This window comes from Oncorhynchus keta, chromosome 25 (genome assembly GCF_023373465.1).
Source record: "Oncorhynchus keta strain PuntledgeMale-10-30-2019 chromosome 25, Oket_V2, whole genome shotgun sequence".
Classification (NCBI taxonomy): Eukaryota; Metazoa; Chordata; class Actinopteri; order Salmoniformes; family Salmonidae; genus Oncorhynchus; species Oncorhynchus keta.
This window is the reverse complement of record NC_068445.1, coordinates 13,135,139-13,150,692: the sequence shown is the minus strand read 5'-3', so window position 1 is coordinate 13,150,692 and position 15,554 is coordinate 13,135,139. Positions and strand designations below refer to the sequence as shown.

Here is a 15,554-nt window from a genome sequence, read left to right as displayed (position 1 = left end):
ACTTTTTGGTAAAAACTCAACTCGTCGTGTTTGGAGGACAAAGAATGCTGAGTTGCATCCAAAGAACACCATACCTACTGTGAAGCATGGGGTGGAAACATCATGCTTTGGGGCTGTTTTTCTGCAAAGGGACCAGGACGACTGATCCGTGTAAAGGAAAGAATGAATGGTGCCATGTATCGTGAGATTTTGAGTGAAACCTCCTTCCATCAGCAAGGGCATTGAAGATGAAACGTGGCTGGGTCTTTCAGCATGACAATGATCCCAAACACACCGCCCGGGCAACGAAGGAGTGGCTTTGTAAGAAGCATTTCAAGGTCCTGGAGTGGCCTAGCCAGTCTCCAGATCTCAACCCCATAGAACATCTTTGGAGGGAGTTGAAAGTCCGTGTTGCCCAGCAACAGCCCCAAAACATCACTGCTCTAGAGGAGATCTGCATGGAGGAATGGGCCAAAATACCAGCAACAGTGTGTGAAAACCTTGTGAAGACTTACAGAAAATGTTTGACCTCTGTTATATACCCTTTGTTGGCAATGACAAAGTATTGAGAAACTTTTGTTATTGACCAAATACTTATTTTCCACCATAATTTGCAAATAAATTCATAATAAATCCTACAATGTGATTTTCTGGATTTTCTTCCTCATTTTGTCTGTCATAGTTGAAGTGTACCTATGATGAAAATTACAGGCCTCTCATCTTTTTAAGTGGGAGAACTTGCACAATTGGTGGCTGACTAAATACTTTTTTGCCCCACTGCATATGCATATCCTAGCTTCTGGGCCTGAGTAGCAGGTAGTTTAATTTGGGCACGCTTTTCATCCAAAATTCCAAATGCTGCCACCTACACTAGTGAAGTTGTCATACATCATCAGATAAAATTGACAATAGATTTGTTCCTGCCAACCTACGGATTAATTTCATTTCACCCCCCCAACATTTGGTGAAAACGTTGTGTAAAATAAACATTTTGACTCTCTGGGCTGGTGGTCAATAATGGTAGGTCACAGGCAGACAAATAACACATCCTTATGATCTGTGGAGTCCCGGCTTTCGGTGGGTATCGACGTATTCCATGTTTATTTAGTTTAGGCTTCACAATGCTAACCGGAATGTAGGTAGCAGCCATCTTGAAATTAGGTCATCGGCTCGGCCTGCCCTTATACATTCATATGCCCATATATGGTAGTAAGTCACAACAAATATTAAGGCACAGATCAATAGCCAAGATTATCAGCTTTCTGCAGACACCCTGCGTTTGCAGATAGGGGCTACCGTTCTCATACCAGACTGAATTGTATAAAATGCAATCTAATAGGGTCCCCAAATATGGGGACTTTACATTTAAGAGGTTTAAGCACCGTGGCTGCATGGGTTTCGACAAATGTAAGAAATAAGAACACTGACAGTGCTTCTCTGATTTGTCAGTAACCTCTCCCCTGTCATTTCCCCTACAGTGTCTCCAGAACCAGTCCAGTGACATCAGGCTGGTGTCGGAGCGGGTGCTGTGGTGGGTGTTTAAAGACGAGGCCACACCCTCCCTGGAGCCCGCCCTCATCAAGCCGCTGGTGAAGAGCCTGCTGGACAACACCAAGGACAAGAATACCAGCGTCAGAGCCCAGAGCGAACACACCATTGTCAGCCTGCTCCGACTGCGTCAGGGAGAGCAGACCATGCAAGTCAGTGACAAACACACTTGCACAAATAAACAATACTCATTATAAAGAAGATAATGCTTGGCCTGATGGATTTGAGTTGTGCGTGCATTCACAATACAATCTGTTATATTTGTCTTTCAGAGCGTCAGTGCCATTCTTGACTCCGCTAGTAATGAGCTGCTGTCTGACTGTCACCGCCGCTCCCTGAAGAAGATCTCCAGCCTTCCAGACTCTAACGAAGAGATTGACGACACCATCCTCACGTGATGGACAGGATTTAACCCCGTTTTTAAAAATCCATACTGTTGCTCTTGTACTCAGAAAAGACCTCAACAGCAATCAAGAGAACCTTAGCTGTTATGTCTAACAAATACATACAACTATGGAGAGAACCCTCACACACGCATACATCCCGAATAACTCCATGTTATCCATGGACCAAGGATGAGTATGAACACTCACTTTCCTTCATATTCCCACTCTTTGGACAATTTCATTTCTTGTTTAAGTGGCTCTATAAACATAACATTGGTTCTCTCTCACAAAGTGTAGGTAAAAGTCCTGTTAGCTCACTGCATAAAGAAAGTAATTTGTGCCAATTCCCTTTTGACATTTAACTGTGTATTCAATGTCCCTCTTATTTTATTGAATTTATTTAGAGCATCACTGACACCAGTAACAAAGCAGCAATTCAATTTATACCCCTGCTTTCCCGCTGTTTTATCCCTCTTTGCTTTTGTGTGTGTGAGAGTTGTGTGAGGAAAGCAACCAGTTATCTTTAGGATAAAGTTGATATTCTTATCAATATTAGTTGTAAAAAGAAATCAAATAAAACTTGATTTTATAATGGTTGACAATCTGAATTAACTTTATTTTTGGCACCCTGTCACTGAAATTGGCTTTTTGCCTTGATACACAAACTACACAAAATTTCAGTCAGTCCAGGGCCTGGTTTCCTAAAAGCATCTTAAGGTTAAGTTAATCATTAGAATATTGTTCTAACGATAAACTTAACCATAAAATGCTTTTGGGAAATCGGGCCCTGAGCAGGGGTGTCAAACTCATTCCATGGAGAGTCGCGTGTCTGCTGGTTTTTCCTTTCAATTAAGACCTATACAACCCGGGTGAGGGGAGTTCCGTACAGATTAATGACCTTCATTCATCAATCAATGGGGCGGCAGGGTAGCCTAGTGGTTAGAGCGTTGGACTAGTAACTGGAAGGTTGCAAGTTCAAAACCCCGAGCTGACAAGGTACAAATCTGTCGTTCTGCCCCTGAACAGGCAGTTAACCCACTGTTCCTAGGCCGTCATAGTTAAATAAAGGTAAGATTTAAAAAATATATATTTTTTTAAATTAATCAAGCATAAGGGAGGAGCGAAAACCTGCAGACACCCAGCCCACCATGGAATGAGTTTGATACGTGGTGTAGAGTTATACGAATGGAAAAGTGCCAACCTGAAGTCAACAGCACCTTGAATCTACGAAACTGGGCCCTGGTCAAGGGTGTATGGTTATTCACCGAGGTAAAAACAGTTTCAGGTTGGATATTCACACTTTCAAACTTCAATACCTTTCAAACCACTTGAGCCACAGACTTAAAATAAGTGTCATGATGGAAAATTTGCACAGGTCTTATTTTCATGATTTCTATATTAATTTGCTTTCCAAAGCTAATAAACATTTGGAAATGTGAATTTTTGTATTCCTAGTTGAATTAGTTAGGGAGCGTAAACAAAGTACCAACTTTTTTACATTTGAATATCAATAGCTCCTTGGTCATGTGACCTGACCTCAAGGTTCAGAATGTACACTCAGTGGGCCTACACATTGCACACCCTTTAGTTGGTCCATTTTCATCTCGCACGTTTTACATGAATTTTTCAAACTTTCTCATTTCAATAGCTCATTGGTCATGTGACCTACCGGACTCAAACAAGGTTCAGAATGTCCACTGACTACCCTTCTATATTGCACACCCTTTAGTGTGTCCTTTTTCATCTCACATGATTTTACATGAATTTTGTCAACTTTAGAATTTCAATAGCTCCTTGATCTTGTGACCTACTGACCTCCGACTAGGTTCAGAATGTACACTCAGTGGGCCTACACATTGCACACCCTTTAGTTTGTCCATTTTCATCTCACGTGATTATGGTGATGCCATTTGTTTCCCTTTCTGTGATGATTTCAGCCTGCCAATTTGTTGATTTCAGTCCTATTTGATGGTAAAGTTCATACTTCCCCTTTAGGATATGAAGGGGGCCATTCAATATTGTTGATATCTGTAGAGGTACAGATGACCCTGAACATGTGGCAAAAGGAATTTAGAAAATTGCCTGCACAGAAGCAGAGTTAGAGCTTAACCTGTAAACCCATGTTATCCTTAGGGAGAAACTCGGATGTGTCAAACTGTATAAACCGGCGGGTGCAACTGGAATAACTCTGATGACCCCAGTTCTTTTTTGACTTCCCGGAAGACCAGGCCTTGGGGGGCGATCTGAGGCCGTCGGCCTATTTTAATAACACCCACGGACGTCTAGTAAGGGGCCATCCATTTGCCATATGGAAATGTAAAAATGCATGTAAAATCATGTGAGGGGGAAATTGACAAACTAAAGGGTGTGCAATGTGTAGGCTCACTGAGTGTACATTCTGAACTGTGTTTGAGGTCAGTAGACCTCGTGACAAAGGAGCTATTGAACTTCTAATGTTCACTAAATTAATATAAAATCGTGTGAGAGGAAAATTGACTAATTAAAGGGTGTGCAATATAGAAGGGTCGTCAGTGGACATTCTGAACCTTGTTTGAGTCCAGTAGGTCACATGACCAAGTAGCTATTGAAATGTGTAAGTTTGAAAACTTAATGTAAAATCTCATGAGATGCAAATGAACAAAAGAAAAGGGTGTGGAATATATAAATATTGTCAGTGGACATTCTGAAAGCAGTTTGAGGGTTTTAGGTCACATGACTAGAGAGCTATTGAAATGTGAAACTATGAAAAACAATGAAAAATGATTGTAAAATCACCTGAGATTAAAATGGATGAATTTAAGGGTGTGCGTTTATATATTGCTAGTGAGTGGGTGTTCTGTAAGTAGTTTGAGGGTTGTAGGTCACATGACCATGGAGCTATTGAAATTAAGAAACATTGACAACAAATGTAAAATCGCATGAGATGAAAATGGACAAACAAAAAGGCTACTCAGTGGATATTCTGAATGCAATTTGAGGATTGTAGGTCATAAGACTAAGGAGCTATTGAAGTTTGACACTTTTAAAAATGCATGTAAAATTAGATGTAAATGGTCAAATAAAAGGGTGTGCAATGTGTAGGCCCATTAAGTGTGCATTATGAACCTTGTTTGAGGTGTGTAGGTCACATGACCAAGGTGCTATTGAATTTCAAAAATTAAAATGAATAATTTAATATAGTGCAAAGAAAAGGTGTGTGCAATGTGTCTATGCCATCGGCTTAGCTCGAACCAGTTTAGGAAGTTTTAGGACTAATGGTTGAAGAGCTATTGAAATTTGAAAAATATGATTTGTCACTACGTTCACGGTCCCTAACTGCTGTTGGTGGAAGTAAGGAAAACTACAGGCGAATATCCAATCTGAATCTGTCTTTACCTCAGTGAGTTATTCGGGAACAAATGGAAAGCTGCCAACCTGAAGTCAACAGCACCCTGCATCAATGGGCACACGACTTTGTCGTGCGTCTGCGCAGTGATTCTGGGTCGCGTAAGGGTTGGGTGCAGCCGCCACCAGACAAGGAAACTCAGTTCCGGCTATTTGTAGCGTAGGGAAAGTATTGCTGACACCTCGAATCCCAGAGAAAAAAGCCGCCGGCTTGGGGGCTAGCAATTGGGTATAGGGGGGGTAATCATTCTAATTCATATTGGGGGTAGTGCTTGTGTACGACAAGCCAAGGGTTCGGACAGCAAGTCGATAAGAAGAGCATAGTAAACGGCAAAAGGCGGGGGTAACCCACCAACTACCGGCATGGCCAGGGACTACGATTACCTATTCAAGCTGCTCATCATCGGTGACAGTGGTAAGCGAATACCGGGGATGCGTAACGGGAAATGGGCCTCTCCAGGTATTTACACAATGAGTCGCAGAAGAGTAGGTCGCGGTTCCTAGCGTGATTTTGGACTCATGTTAAGTGAACGTCTACGTTACTATGTGTAGTTTTAAAAATGCACAGCAATATTTGGGGGAGAGAGCGGTGACACTTGCGCCGATGTGTGCATCGCAGGGCTGGGCATGTCAGCCGATCAGGCCAGATATTGCACGATAGTGTCTAGTACTGCCACACTGGGACGAATTCCATCCATTTTAAGATTTTAGTTATTTAGCGGAATATTTTAGTAACTAGCTATTATGACGTTGCAAGTATGTATATTGTAGCTTACCATTTGCCTTATTTCTTACAACTTGCCAAGTGTTGTTCGCTTGCTAGCTAACTTGCCACTCAACGTCTGCTAATGGATCCTATTTTATTTTTCTGTAAGCCGAGGAGCTAGCTAACTACTAGGTAGAAAGCTGGCCTCCCTTAAGTTGACAACCAGCTACTCTGGTGTTATCCTGCTGTGAGCTGGCTCGTTAACGTTAGGTGGTTTGTCATAGTTTGTAGTTAGAAGAAACATTTCAGCAGCGTGTTCCCTGTGTGAAGGAATGTTAACTATGACAAACTAGCAATATGTATGTGATACTGATTGCATCAAGTGAAGAGTCGTTTACAATGAGCCCAGAATGATTTCTAGATGATCCCCTAGCATAGGGCCCTCAAACTCAACTCTGGACCTCGAAGCCAGTTCCACTGCGTTTTTTAATTGTTCCCCACGAATCAGGGACTTATTTAGACCGGGAACATCAGGTGGGTGCAATTAATTATCAAGTAGAACAGAAACCCTACAGGGTGTGGAGCCTGATGGTTAAGAGTTGAATATCTCTGCCCTAGGGCCTAACGTTTAGTATACCAATAAGGAAGGAATTTAACTTTTTTACTACCAAGATCCAACTAAGTGACTGAATTCCATAATATAAGGTATATTAAAAACCATACTACCACTTAATTTGCAGTTTTTTCCACCTCGTGTTTATTTTAATTCTAAAGACTGCTGCATTCATCTAAAAACATACATCTACAAACAACATTGCATTTCCAACTCCACAATCATTTTGATGGTAAAGATCTTTTCAGCCATTGACACCAGTCCTGGCACATCTCATCAGCTGGCTGATCACAATAGTGGGCAAGACAGCAGCCCTTTTACTACCACAGACACACCGGGTGCTGTGTCTCCTTGGCTGTAATCTGGAACCAGTATTGGTACCGCTGTTATGAGATTCAGGGAAGATTGAAACCAATGCTCAAATGAGAGTCAAGGAAAACCAGTATTTGGACTGACGGAGGTCCACCTCACCTGTAGCTATTGTTTTGCATGACAACAACTAAGCAGAAACCAACTAGCACCCACCCAGGCTACTGTTCTTCACCTTTGTTACCTGGCCTAAATATAGTATTTGAGGATTTGAATAACATGTACTGTATTTTGTGGCTTTTGCTTATTGCCTTGGACAGTTGTTTTTACAAGTGAGCAGGCAATGGCCTATGTCTTCACCACAGGTACCTAATATGACTGCTAAGTAAGTCGCTCTGGATAAGAGCGTCTGCTAAATGACTTAAATGTAAATGTAAATGTAAGTACTCCTTCAAAGACAGGGCTGCACTGATAAGTCTTCCCAAGTATCACTGAGGGATGTTTTACCAGTATGACCAGATGTGGACATGCCAGGTACCAGAGCTTCACTCAGTCATTGATTAGGAATCCCTGTTATCAAGACTGATTGATGGGGCCGGGACGATACCAGTATTGCGATATATTTTTTTCCATGGCAACACGAAGCAGATAACTCTTTGGTCCTTTAACAACCTACTGTATGGAAAATATTGTGTGCTTTAGCTTGAAAAACACATAAATGTTACTCTGGATGACAACCTAATGATTTGTTTCCAACAGTAAGGCTGTTTTCTTAAAGAAGTCAAATCTGCTCTGTGTTTTTGTTCCCTTGCCATGATACAACCGAGTATCGCAATACGGGTATCGTCCCGGCCCTACTGATTGACTAGACTGTCCAGTCCATCATTCAAAACAAAGATTGGTTTTCCTGGCATACAACGGCCTGATTTTTAAAAGATGATAATGACATGGCCTATATGGTGATCTGGTTCTGCTTTGTCTGGGGAGATGGTAGAGCATGACTGAACTCTTATTATCCCCCTGATTGGACATCAACAGGTAGGAATGTGTGATGCAGTAGAGCCCTGGGATTCCCCAGATGCTCTCTGTGTGAATGTTAGGCTTATGAGAGTTGTACTTGTCTTTGATGTGGTTGTTAGTGGCCTGACAGGTGACAGTATTGTTTAAATGATATTCCACCCACATAAAGTACACTATCTCTGTTTCTTGTAGCTGCCAGTAATGTTGAGTCTGGTAAACGAATGAGACTCCAGAGAGCGATCAGAGGGATTTGTTTTTTGATGGGCTTTTAACTCGGGACCAATCAACCGCAGCCAGACACGATCACATTACCTTCCGGTAGCAACTGATCTGAGCTGGTAGTCCCTCCTCCTGGACTCACAATTCAGCTCTGACAGTTTTGCCAACTCACCCGATGGTTAACTAGCCACCTGTCTGTTCCTCTTGGGGATTTCGCTGAATGTGTTATCTCATTGCTTATTGGTTGACAGTACAAAGTCATTAGCAAAACCGTCCCGGGATGTTATGGTCTGTACCTGACCTGCATCATTTGTATCAAAACTATACCTCTGTGTTATTGTGATCTTTAACCTACTAAAGGTTATGCAGAGTTCAGCTATCACTGTCCTTATACAAGGCTACACTAGATAACATGTATTTGTCTCAGTGCCTGCTGTCAAGGGCTAGCTGTCTGACTGTGCTAATTTACCTATACCAAAGAGGTCAGGAGACACACCAGCCTAGTTGTAGGTGGTTATGTACCTCTGTTATTCTTCCTGGCCATTTTATGATTAGAGAAAAAGAGCTGTGGAAATCTGAACTCCTTGGTGGCAGTGGCAAACATGTTTACAAAACAACCCAAACTTAGAAAAATCTAAATCTTCTTTCAAATGAGCTTACTTCTAGAAACCTCTGTGTCACCTAACTGTTATAACTAAAGGGTGGTAAGAAATCACATCTCCTGCCTAGCTTATTGTAAGCCTTTTTAACCTGACTCAACCTGTCCTTTTCAGGAGTGGGGAAGAGCAGTCTCCTCCTGCGGTTTGCAGACAACACATTTTCAGGTAAGTGTACATGTTACTCCTAACCCCACCTAGCAGGTTATGAGTCATTAGGTCTGTTGAATTTGAACAACTGTCCAACTCGCACTATGTACAGTGAGTGCTTGCCTTGCAAATCAAACACTGGGTCTTATAACCTGTTTGTGTGTGTGTTTGCAGGTAGCTACATCACCACGATTGGAGTGGACTTCAAGATCCGGACAGTGGTGATCAATGGGGAGAAGGTGAAGCTGCAGATCTGGGATACGGCAGGACAGGAGCGCTTCCGCACCATCACCTCCACGTAAGTACTGGCAGAGGCAACGCTCACTTTCACTTTCACGGCTGTTAGCAAGACTCACACATGCCCCATTGACCATGCAACATTCAAACACGTCAACTGATATTTAGGGGATACTTTACAAGGCCAACTTTTTAAGATGGTTTGAGCAAGGACTTCTCAAAGATTTAAAATAACACCTGTGCTCTTTTTGGAAACTGGTGGAATTCTCCACAGAGCCTAATTACACATTTTAGTAACAGGTGTGTTTTAGTCACACAGAATTATAGGACTGTAAAGATTGGAGCTCAATGCCTCTCACTTGGGTATCATCCCCATTGATTTGCTTCACCTTGTTATATTTACTTAATTTGTACCAATGGAATTTCATTTTTTCCTTGTCCTTGCCCCCAATATTCACATTTTCTATCCGTTGTGTACTTTGGCTGAATGTTTGACAGATAATTACTCCTGTGCAGTGTGGAGTCTGGGTTTCTTGGGACACCGGTATTGAGCTGGCTGTCAGATGCATCTTTTTTTCTTGTAATGTGCCAAGTGGAATATGGTCACGTCATTGCCTTTTTTTCAATTGTGGACACAAATTATAAGCAAAAACAGAATTGGAAGACATTCCTCTCTGAATTCATATTAGTTTTTTGAACTATGGCTGGTATCTTCTCTCAAGCGAGGACTTTCTAAGCTGAAGTGGATGAGTGTGCCCAGCCATTCTCCTCTCTGTCATGAGAAATTAGGTATAGTGATTAGAGGTCGACCGATTATGATTTTTCAACACCGATACCGATTATTGGTGGACCCCCCCAAAAAAAGCCGGTACCCGGCATTGATTATTTGCAACGCAGGAAAAACTAGTTAAACTAGTAATATCATCAACCATGTTGAGTTATGTTAAGATAAGTTTAATGCTAGCTAGCAACATACCTTGGCTCCTTGCTGCACTCGCGTAACAGGTGATCAGCCTGCCACTCAGTCTCCACGTGGAGTGCAATGTAATCGGCATCCAAAAATGACAATTACCGATTGTTATGAAAACTTGCAATCGGTCGTAATTAATCGGCCATGGCGATTAAACGCTCAACCTCTCGTAGTGATGAGTAGTCTGTGTTTCTGAACAAGAATGCCGTCACTCAGGAAGGTGGACTAAAGGTCTGTGAGCTTGTCCTCATTACAGCACCTTAAAACCATCTGACTCACACTACTCAGTTTGACATGGACAGCACGGCGTCTAAAAACTATTCACTCCTTTGGACTTTGACGAGGACTGTACAGGTCTTTGACACTGTTTGGCTTTGGACTATGAAACAGTGGAGAGAGTAGAAACCTTGCCGCCATTCACTCCAAAAAAAATAAGGTTTTGAGAAAGGGAGGCATTTGAACCTTTTGATTTGTATTATTTTTTTCTCAAAACCCTCTAGAAAATATGCCGAATTACCCTCAAACAGAGCTGCTGGTTTTCCTGTGGGAAAACCTCCTACAAGTCTACAGAATGCAGTGTGTGTTTCTGGAAACCTGGCTGGCTGTGTGAGGAGGGAGGTGGCGGGTGCTGCTGGGTTGTGGAGAAGTAGTGGCATGGTGCCTCATTAGGCCTAAGTGTATTTCAGTGGTCAGCCCAGCCAGGGTGTGTTTAGCCTTATGTCTGTCAGTCACAGTCCATAGCTGCCATATGTCTGTCTGAATATATGTCTTTGTAGTGGACAGCAGCCTGTGTGTGTGGTGGAGGGACTGGGAGTGTGTGTGTGTGTGTGGTGGAGGGACTGGGAGTGTGTGTGTGTGTGTGTGGTGGAGGGACTGGGAGTGTGTGGTGGAGGGACTGGGAGTGTGTGGTGGAGGGACTGGGAGTCTTGCCCCTGTGCCTGTTGCGTGTTTCTGGTTCTCCATTCATCTGTGCAGAACGCTCCCCTAACTGGTCCGTTACTGCTGGGCTGTGTGTGACAGACAAAGCTTCTGTCTGGCCAATGCAATCTCACACACACACACACACACCCCTTTGAAAGCTGTATATTGTGTGGTGCACTGCAGTCAGAAGGGGGATGCCCCCTCTCTTTGTGGCCTACTTTTCAGACATGGGGGGGGCAGTTTTCATGAATACTGTGGCTGTCCTCTACTTGCATGTCTGCCTTTCCCTCCATGTATATCTGTCTGTCATATTCCTGTGATAAGTATCAGCTCCGGTTTCCTGCCGACCGCTGCCCTACCCTGCCTCAGACACACCCCTTCCTGCTCTCATGATTTCAGGACACTAGTAGGGATTATTGAACTCCAAGCAGCATGTGGAGTCTGTGTATATGTAATAGGCTTTCAGTTCATGTTGGCTGTTTAGAGGGCGACCAAAGGAAGTAGATTATTGTTATATTGTGCCATTTATTGGAACAGGTCTGCATCTATCCCCAATTCCATTCAACCATGGGATGATTCGTTCCTTCAGCGGATGGTCATGGGCTGGAACATAGATATAAATCATTTGTATACTGCACATTGACCGCAATAACAGATATAGTATTTGACAAAAAACAGAATAATTTCAAACCTTGATTACATTGGGATATGATCACATATGTCTCTATTTATGCGTGGGAATACTTGAACAGATTTCCTGTATTAAAATGACTGAATTCATTTACTGGTGATTTATAGTCTTATGCCCAAGAACAAATCACTAAATATGTCCCGCGGGCCATCTACTGGGGAACCCTGCTCTATGGGATCAAAACGAAGCATTTCTACTTCATGTGAGAATGGGTAGTCCTTCAAGCATACTTTTGGCTTTGTTAACATCAGTTTGTTGGGATTGATTGAACATCTCATGTGTGTTTGTAATACAGGTACCTGCCAAAATAAAGGAAATACCATCATAAAGTGGTGGTGGAAAATGCTGTCTCAGGCGTTGCTCCAGAATAACCCACAAGTGTTCAATTGGGTTGAACTGGTGAAACAAACACCCTAGGCTTCTTCTTCGAGACCCCCCCCCGAAACTCACTGAGATCCCGTCTAGGCAAAATGATGGGCAACTGGGCAATCTTTTATACATTACCCTAAACATGATGATGTTAATTGCTTAATTAGCTCCGGAACCACAGCTGTGTGGAAGAACTTGCTTTCAATATACTTTCTGTCATTTATTCAAGTGTTGCCTTTATTCTGGCAATTCTTTGAGTTGGGCTCCCCCTAGTGGACATGAAATGTGTCAATTCTTTGAGTTGGGCTCCCCCTAGTGGACATGAAATGTGTGTCAAAATGCTGACTTCTCTCTCTTTCTCTCCAGATACTACAGGGGAACGCATGGGGTCATAGTGGTATATGATGTCACCAGTGCCGAGTCCTTTGTCAATGTGAAACGATGGCTACATGAAATCAACCAGAACTGTGATGATGTGTGTCGAATATTAGGTGAGTCCAGTCCACCTGTTTCAATGACCTTTACCCAGTGCAGTGTTGTTGCATCAGGGACCATTGCGTAAGGCCTTATGAAATCTGTCCAGACATTAAAACAAAATATTCAAAGATATGATAAACTTAGTAGAACATTTAATTATTTAAATTTTATTTAAGTAATTAGAAAAATGTATTAATTTGTCTGCATGTGTGGGGGTTCACGTGGTTCTCTTACTTTCTGCATCATTTTCAGAGCAAATAAATGGGGGAAATTGAGGAATTTGGGAAAATGCTGACTGGAAATTGGGAAGTAATAAAACAGACTTTATAGTCCCTACTTGGAGTTGAGAAAGCTCAAATAGTCTTCCTATTCGTATTCTTCCTCAGTGGGAAACAAGAACGATGATCCCAACTCAAAGGTGGTGGAGACGACTGATGCACAGAAGTTTGCAGAGCAGATGGGCATCAACCTATTTGAGACAAGTGCAAAAGAGAACATCAATGTTGAAGAGGTGGGTCAGGGGTCCTCTGGTATAAGTAGTGGAAAGTTGAAGGGGTGGAGTTGTTCATGGGACATGGGTTTGAAGGTGAGGTTGTTGCTTTTAGTGGAGGGAAAGAAAACAAGCTCTCATCCTAAAAAGGTTAGTTGATTGTGTTCACCGTGTTTTTTGTCTTTTCCCCACAGATGTTTAACTGCATCACAGAGTTAGTGCTAAGAGCCAAGAAGGAGGTGCTGGCCAAGCAGCAGCAGCAGCAACAGAACGACGTGGTCAAACTCTCCAAGAACAGTAAACGAAAGAAAAAGTGCTGCTAGCGAACTCCAACCCCAATCACAAAGACCACCAGCGTCCGCCTCAGAGACGGCACACGGGATGGGACTCCAAGCATCTAAATTAAGATAGATTTAATAAATATACAATGGAAAAAAAGAAATTAAAACGGTCCCCTTTGAACGAACAAACAAATCATGAAGACTTAACTAAAAATGTACAGATTATATTAGTCAGATCAAGTTTTATTTGGAATTCAGCAGATGGGCAATATTTAAGAGATCCTCCTTTCTTGAAGGATCTGCAAGCTGAAAACTGACGGCCATAATGCTCTGATTTCTATATGCGTATACAAATGTTCTTACATTCGTATCTATTTTCTCCTTGTCATTCCACTTCACACGGGACATTACGAGTCAAGTGAAACTCTGCACCTGAAGAGGAGGACTCACTTTTTCGGATGATACATTTTTTTGGGGGTGGGGGTCAGTTGGAACAGGGGTAAAAATGAAAAACTGGATGGGGTATGAGGGAAGGGATTCACAACCTTTTTGTACATTTTTATTTGGACTTTTCAGACACCTGATCATGAACTAATTTGTTTTTGACTTAATGGGGGAAAATGATGATGATGATTGATGGGCACCCTTTAGCAACCAATCCAATGGACAGAATTGGTGACTATCTTCTTAGTTTATTTTTTCACATTTTTTTTGCCAAGCTTTTTCTTCTCCCCTTTGTCCTACAGTAATGTTGATCGATCAGCCAACGACCTGTTTTCAGAGCTGGTCAGAGCAGTGAACCACTCCCATGGCCCAGGGACACAATGCTCTGCCATCTACCACTCACTGCAGTCTTATTGTGCACCAAGTTTGCTTTTAAAAGAATATCTTCCACTTTTTTTTTTTTTCATTTTTTTTTTTAAACAATACTGCCAATATGTGATGTGAATGAAAAGTGAGTTCTTTGGCTCTCCCTGTTGGACTGTTGTGATAGAGGCCCACTGGGCGTAGTCGTTTTGGGTTAAGGCCTAGGTAACTCTCGGGCAGCGGGGGGGAGCCCAGCGCTGCTCTCTCTAACCACACTTCAGCCACAGGCCTCCCTATTCCCATGCACCAAACACCCTCATATCAGCACCTCTTCACAGCTATGGATTCAACCCCCTTAGCTTTGGTCACTTGTGGGGCATTGTAATGATATTGGACATCTTTACAGGGTGAATTTGGTTTGTGCCAGGACTGCGTTGACAGGAAATGGGAGTCAGTGCACTAACCCTGTACCGTTGCAAACTGGTTAGTGTGTTTAACACGAAACACTTTGTTTGAAGGGGTATGTATATGTTATCTGACATGCATGTAGTATTCATAAATTGTCCAGGATTTTCAGCTTGCAAAATATTCTGAACTGTTTAACATGTTTATGCCTGGTCGTGTCATGTTTTTATCTAGGACTTGTCACAATCTGGTTACCCATTCAACTGAAGTGTTACTATCCAGTGTTCCGCTTGAGTGTGTGGCAGGCGGGCGGTGTGACAGGTTCCTCTTTGATAGTCTGCTATGGGGGACCATTAGTGATGGAGAAATGGAATCCCTGGCCTCAGCCCTTTCCTACACACATCTGGGCCCCGAATACCTATTCCTCTGCTTAAGGATAGCTGAGGTGGTCATGATGTGGAGTTGGGAAATCTGTGACCCTAACCAGACGACCATTGGGGCGGGGCACGTGACAGTGCCACAATCTGAGCGTTGGGTGACGCATGCCAGGCAGTGGAGAAATGGTATCAAATCTAACTGTATGATTTCTATTCATTGTGTATATAAAAAAATGTGTTTATATTCAGTATATAGAACATACACTCACAACTGTGCATGTATTGACATGCCTCGTGTGCTATGGTTGAAACACACTTATCAGCAGTGGTTGGCTGTACACTGGAGAAAAGAGATGTACTATTCAATTTCCCTACATGAATTTAATCAATAAACGTTTTAAAAATAAATATTTGACATAATGACTGCTCTCTTTTGTCAATGATTTGAAGCTTGGCCTTGATTTGTTTTGAACTTCTTGCTTTTTGTGAATAAAACTATGGAGGAATCGTGCCACTTGAATGTGTCTTGGCTGTTTTTATTTTGTTGTTGACCACAATG

At 42.4% G+C, this 15,554-nt stretch overlaps 2 protein-coding genes across 2 annotated transcripts in view; both read left to right on the top strand.

Moving 5' to 3' along the window:
* The window catches only part of LOC118358227 (eIF-2-alpha kinase activator GCN1), a 42,568-nt gene extending 40,059 nt beyond the window's left edge, over positions 1 to 2,509 (top strand). The window contains exons 56-57 of the mRNA XM_035735801.2: positions 1,458 to 1,679; positions 1,800 to 2,509. Coding sequence (XP_035591694.1) covers positions 1,458 to 1,679; positions 1,800 to 1,925 — 348 coding nt within the window. The 3' untranslated portion in view covers positions 1,926 to 2,509. The remainder of the gene's footprint in view (positions 1 to 1,457; positions 1,680 to 1,799) is intronic.
* Positions 2,510 to 5,331: 2,822 nt separating this feature from the next.
* Positions 5,332 to 15,515, top strand: rab35b (RAB35, member RAS oncogene family b). Its single transcript, XM_035735800.2, has 6 exons — positions 5,332 to 5,712; positions 8,938 to 8,988; positions 9,145 to 9,268; positions 12,525 to 12,649; positions 13,022 to 13,146; positions 13,320 to 15,515. The coding sequence occupies exons 1-6, from the start codon at positions 5,661 to 5,663 to the stop codon at positions 13,446 to 13,448; spliced, it is 606 nt and encodes a 201-aa protein (XP_035591693.1). The 5' UTR covers positions 5,332 to 5,660; the 3' UTR covers positions 13,449 to 15,515.
* The last annotated feature ends 39 nt before the right edge of the window (positions 15,516 to 15,554 follow it).

What these genes read in the sequence shown, in the direction of transcription:
- rab35b (XM_035735800.2), top strand. Translation starts at nt 5,661, where the DNA reads ATGGCCAGGGACTACGATTACCTATTCAAGCTGCTCATCATCGGTGAC. An exon ending in GCTCATCATCGGTGACAGTG is followed by an intron (nt 5,713 to 8,937) that starts GTAAGCGAATAC and finishes TGTCCTTTTCAG; the next exon opens with GAGTGGGGAAGAGCAGTCTC. An exon ending in AGAACATCAATGTTGAAGAG is followed by an intron (nt 13,147 to 13,319) that starts GTGGGTCAGGGG and finishes TTTTCCCCACAG; the next exon opens with ATGTTTAACTGCATCACAGA.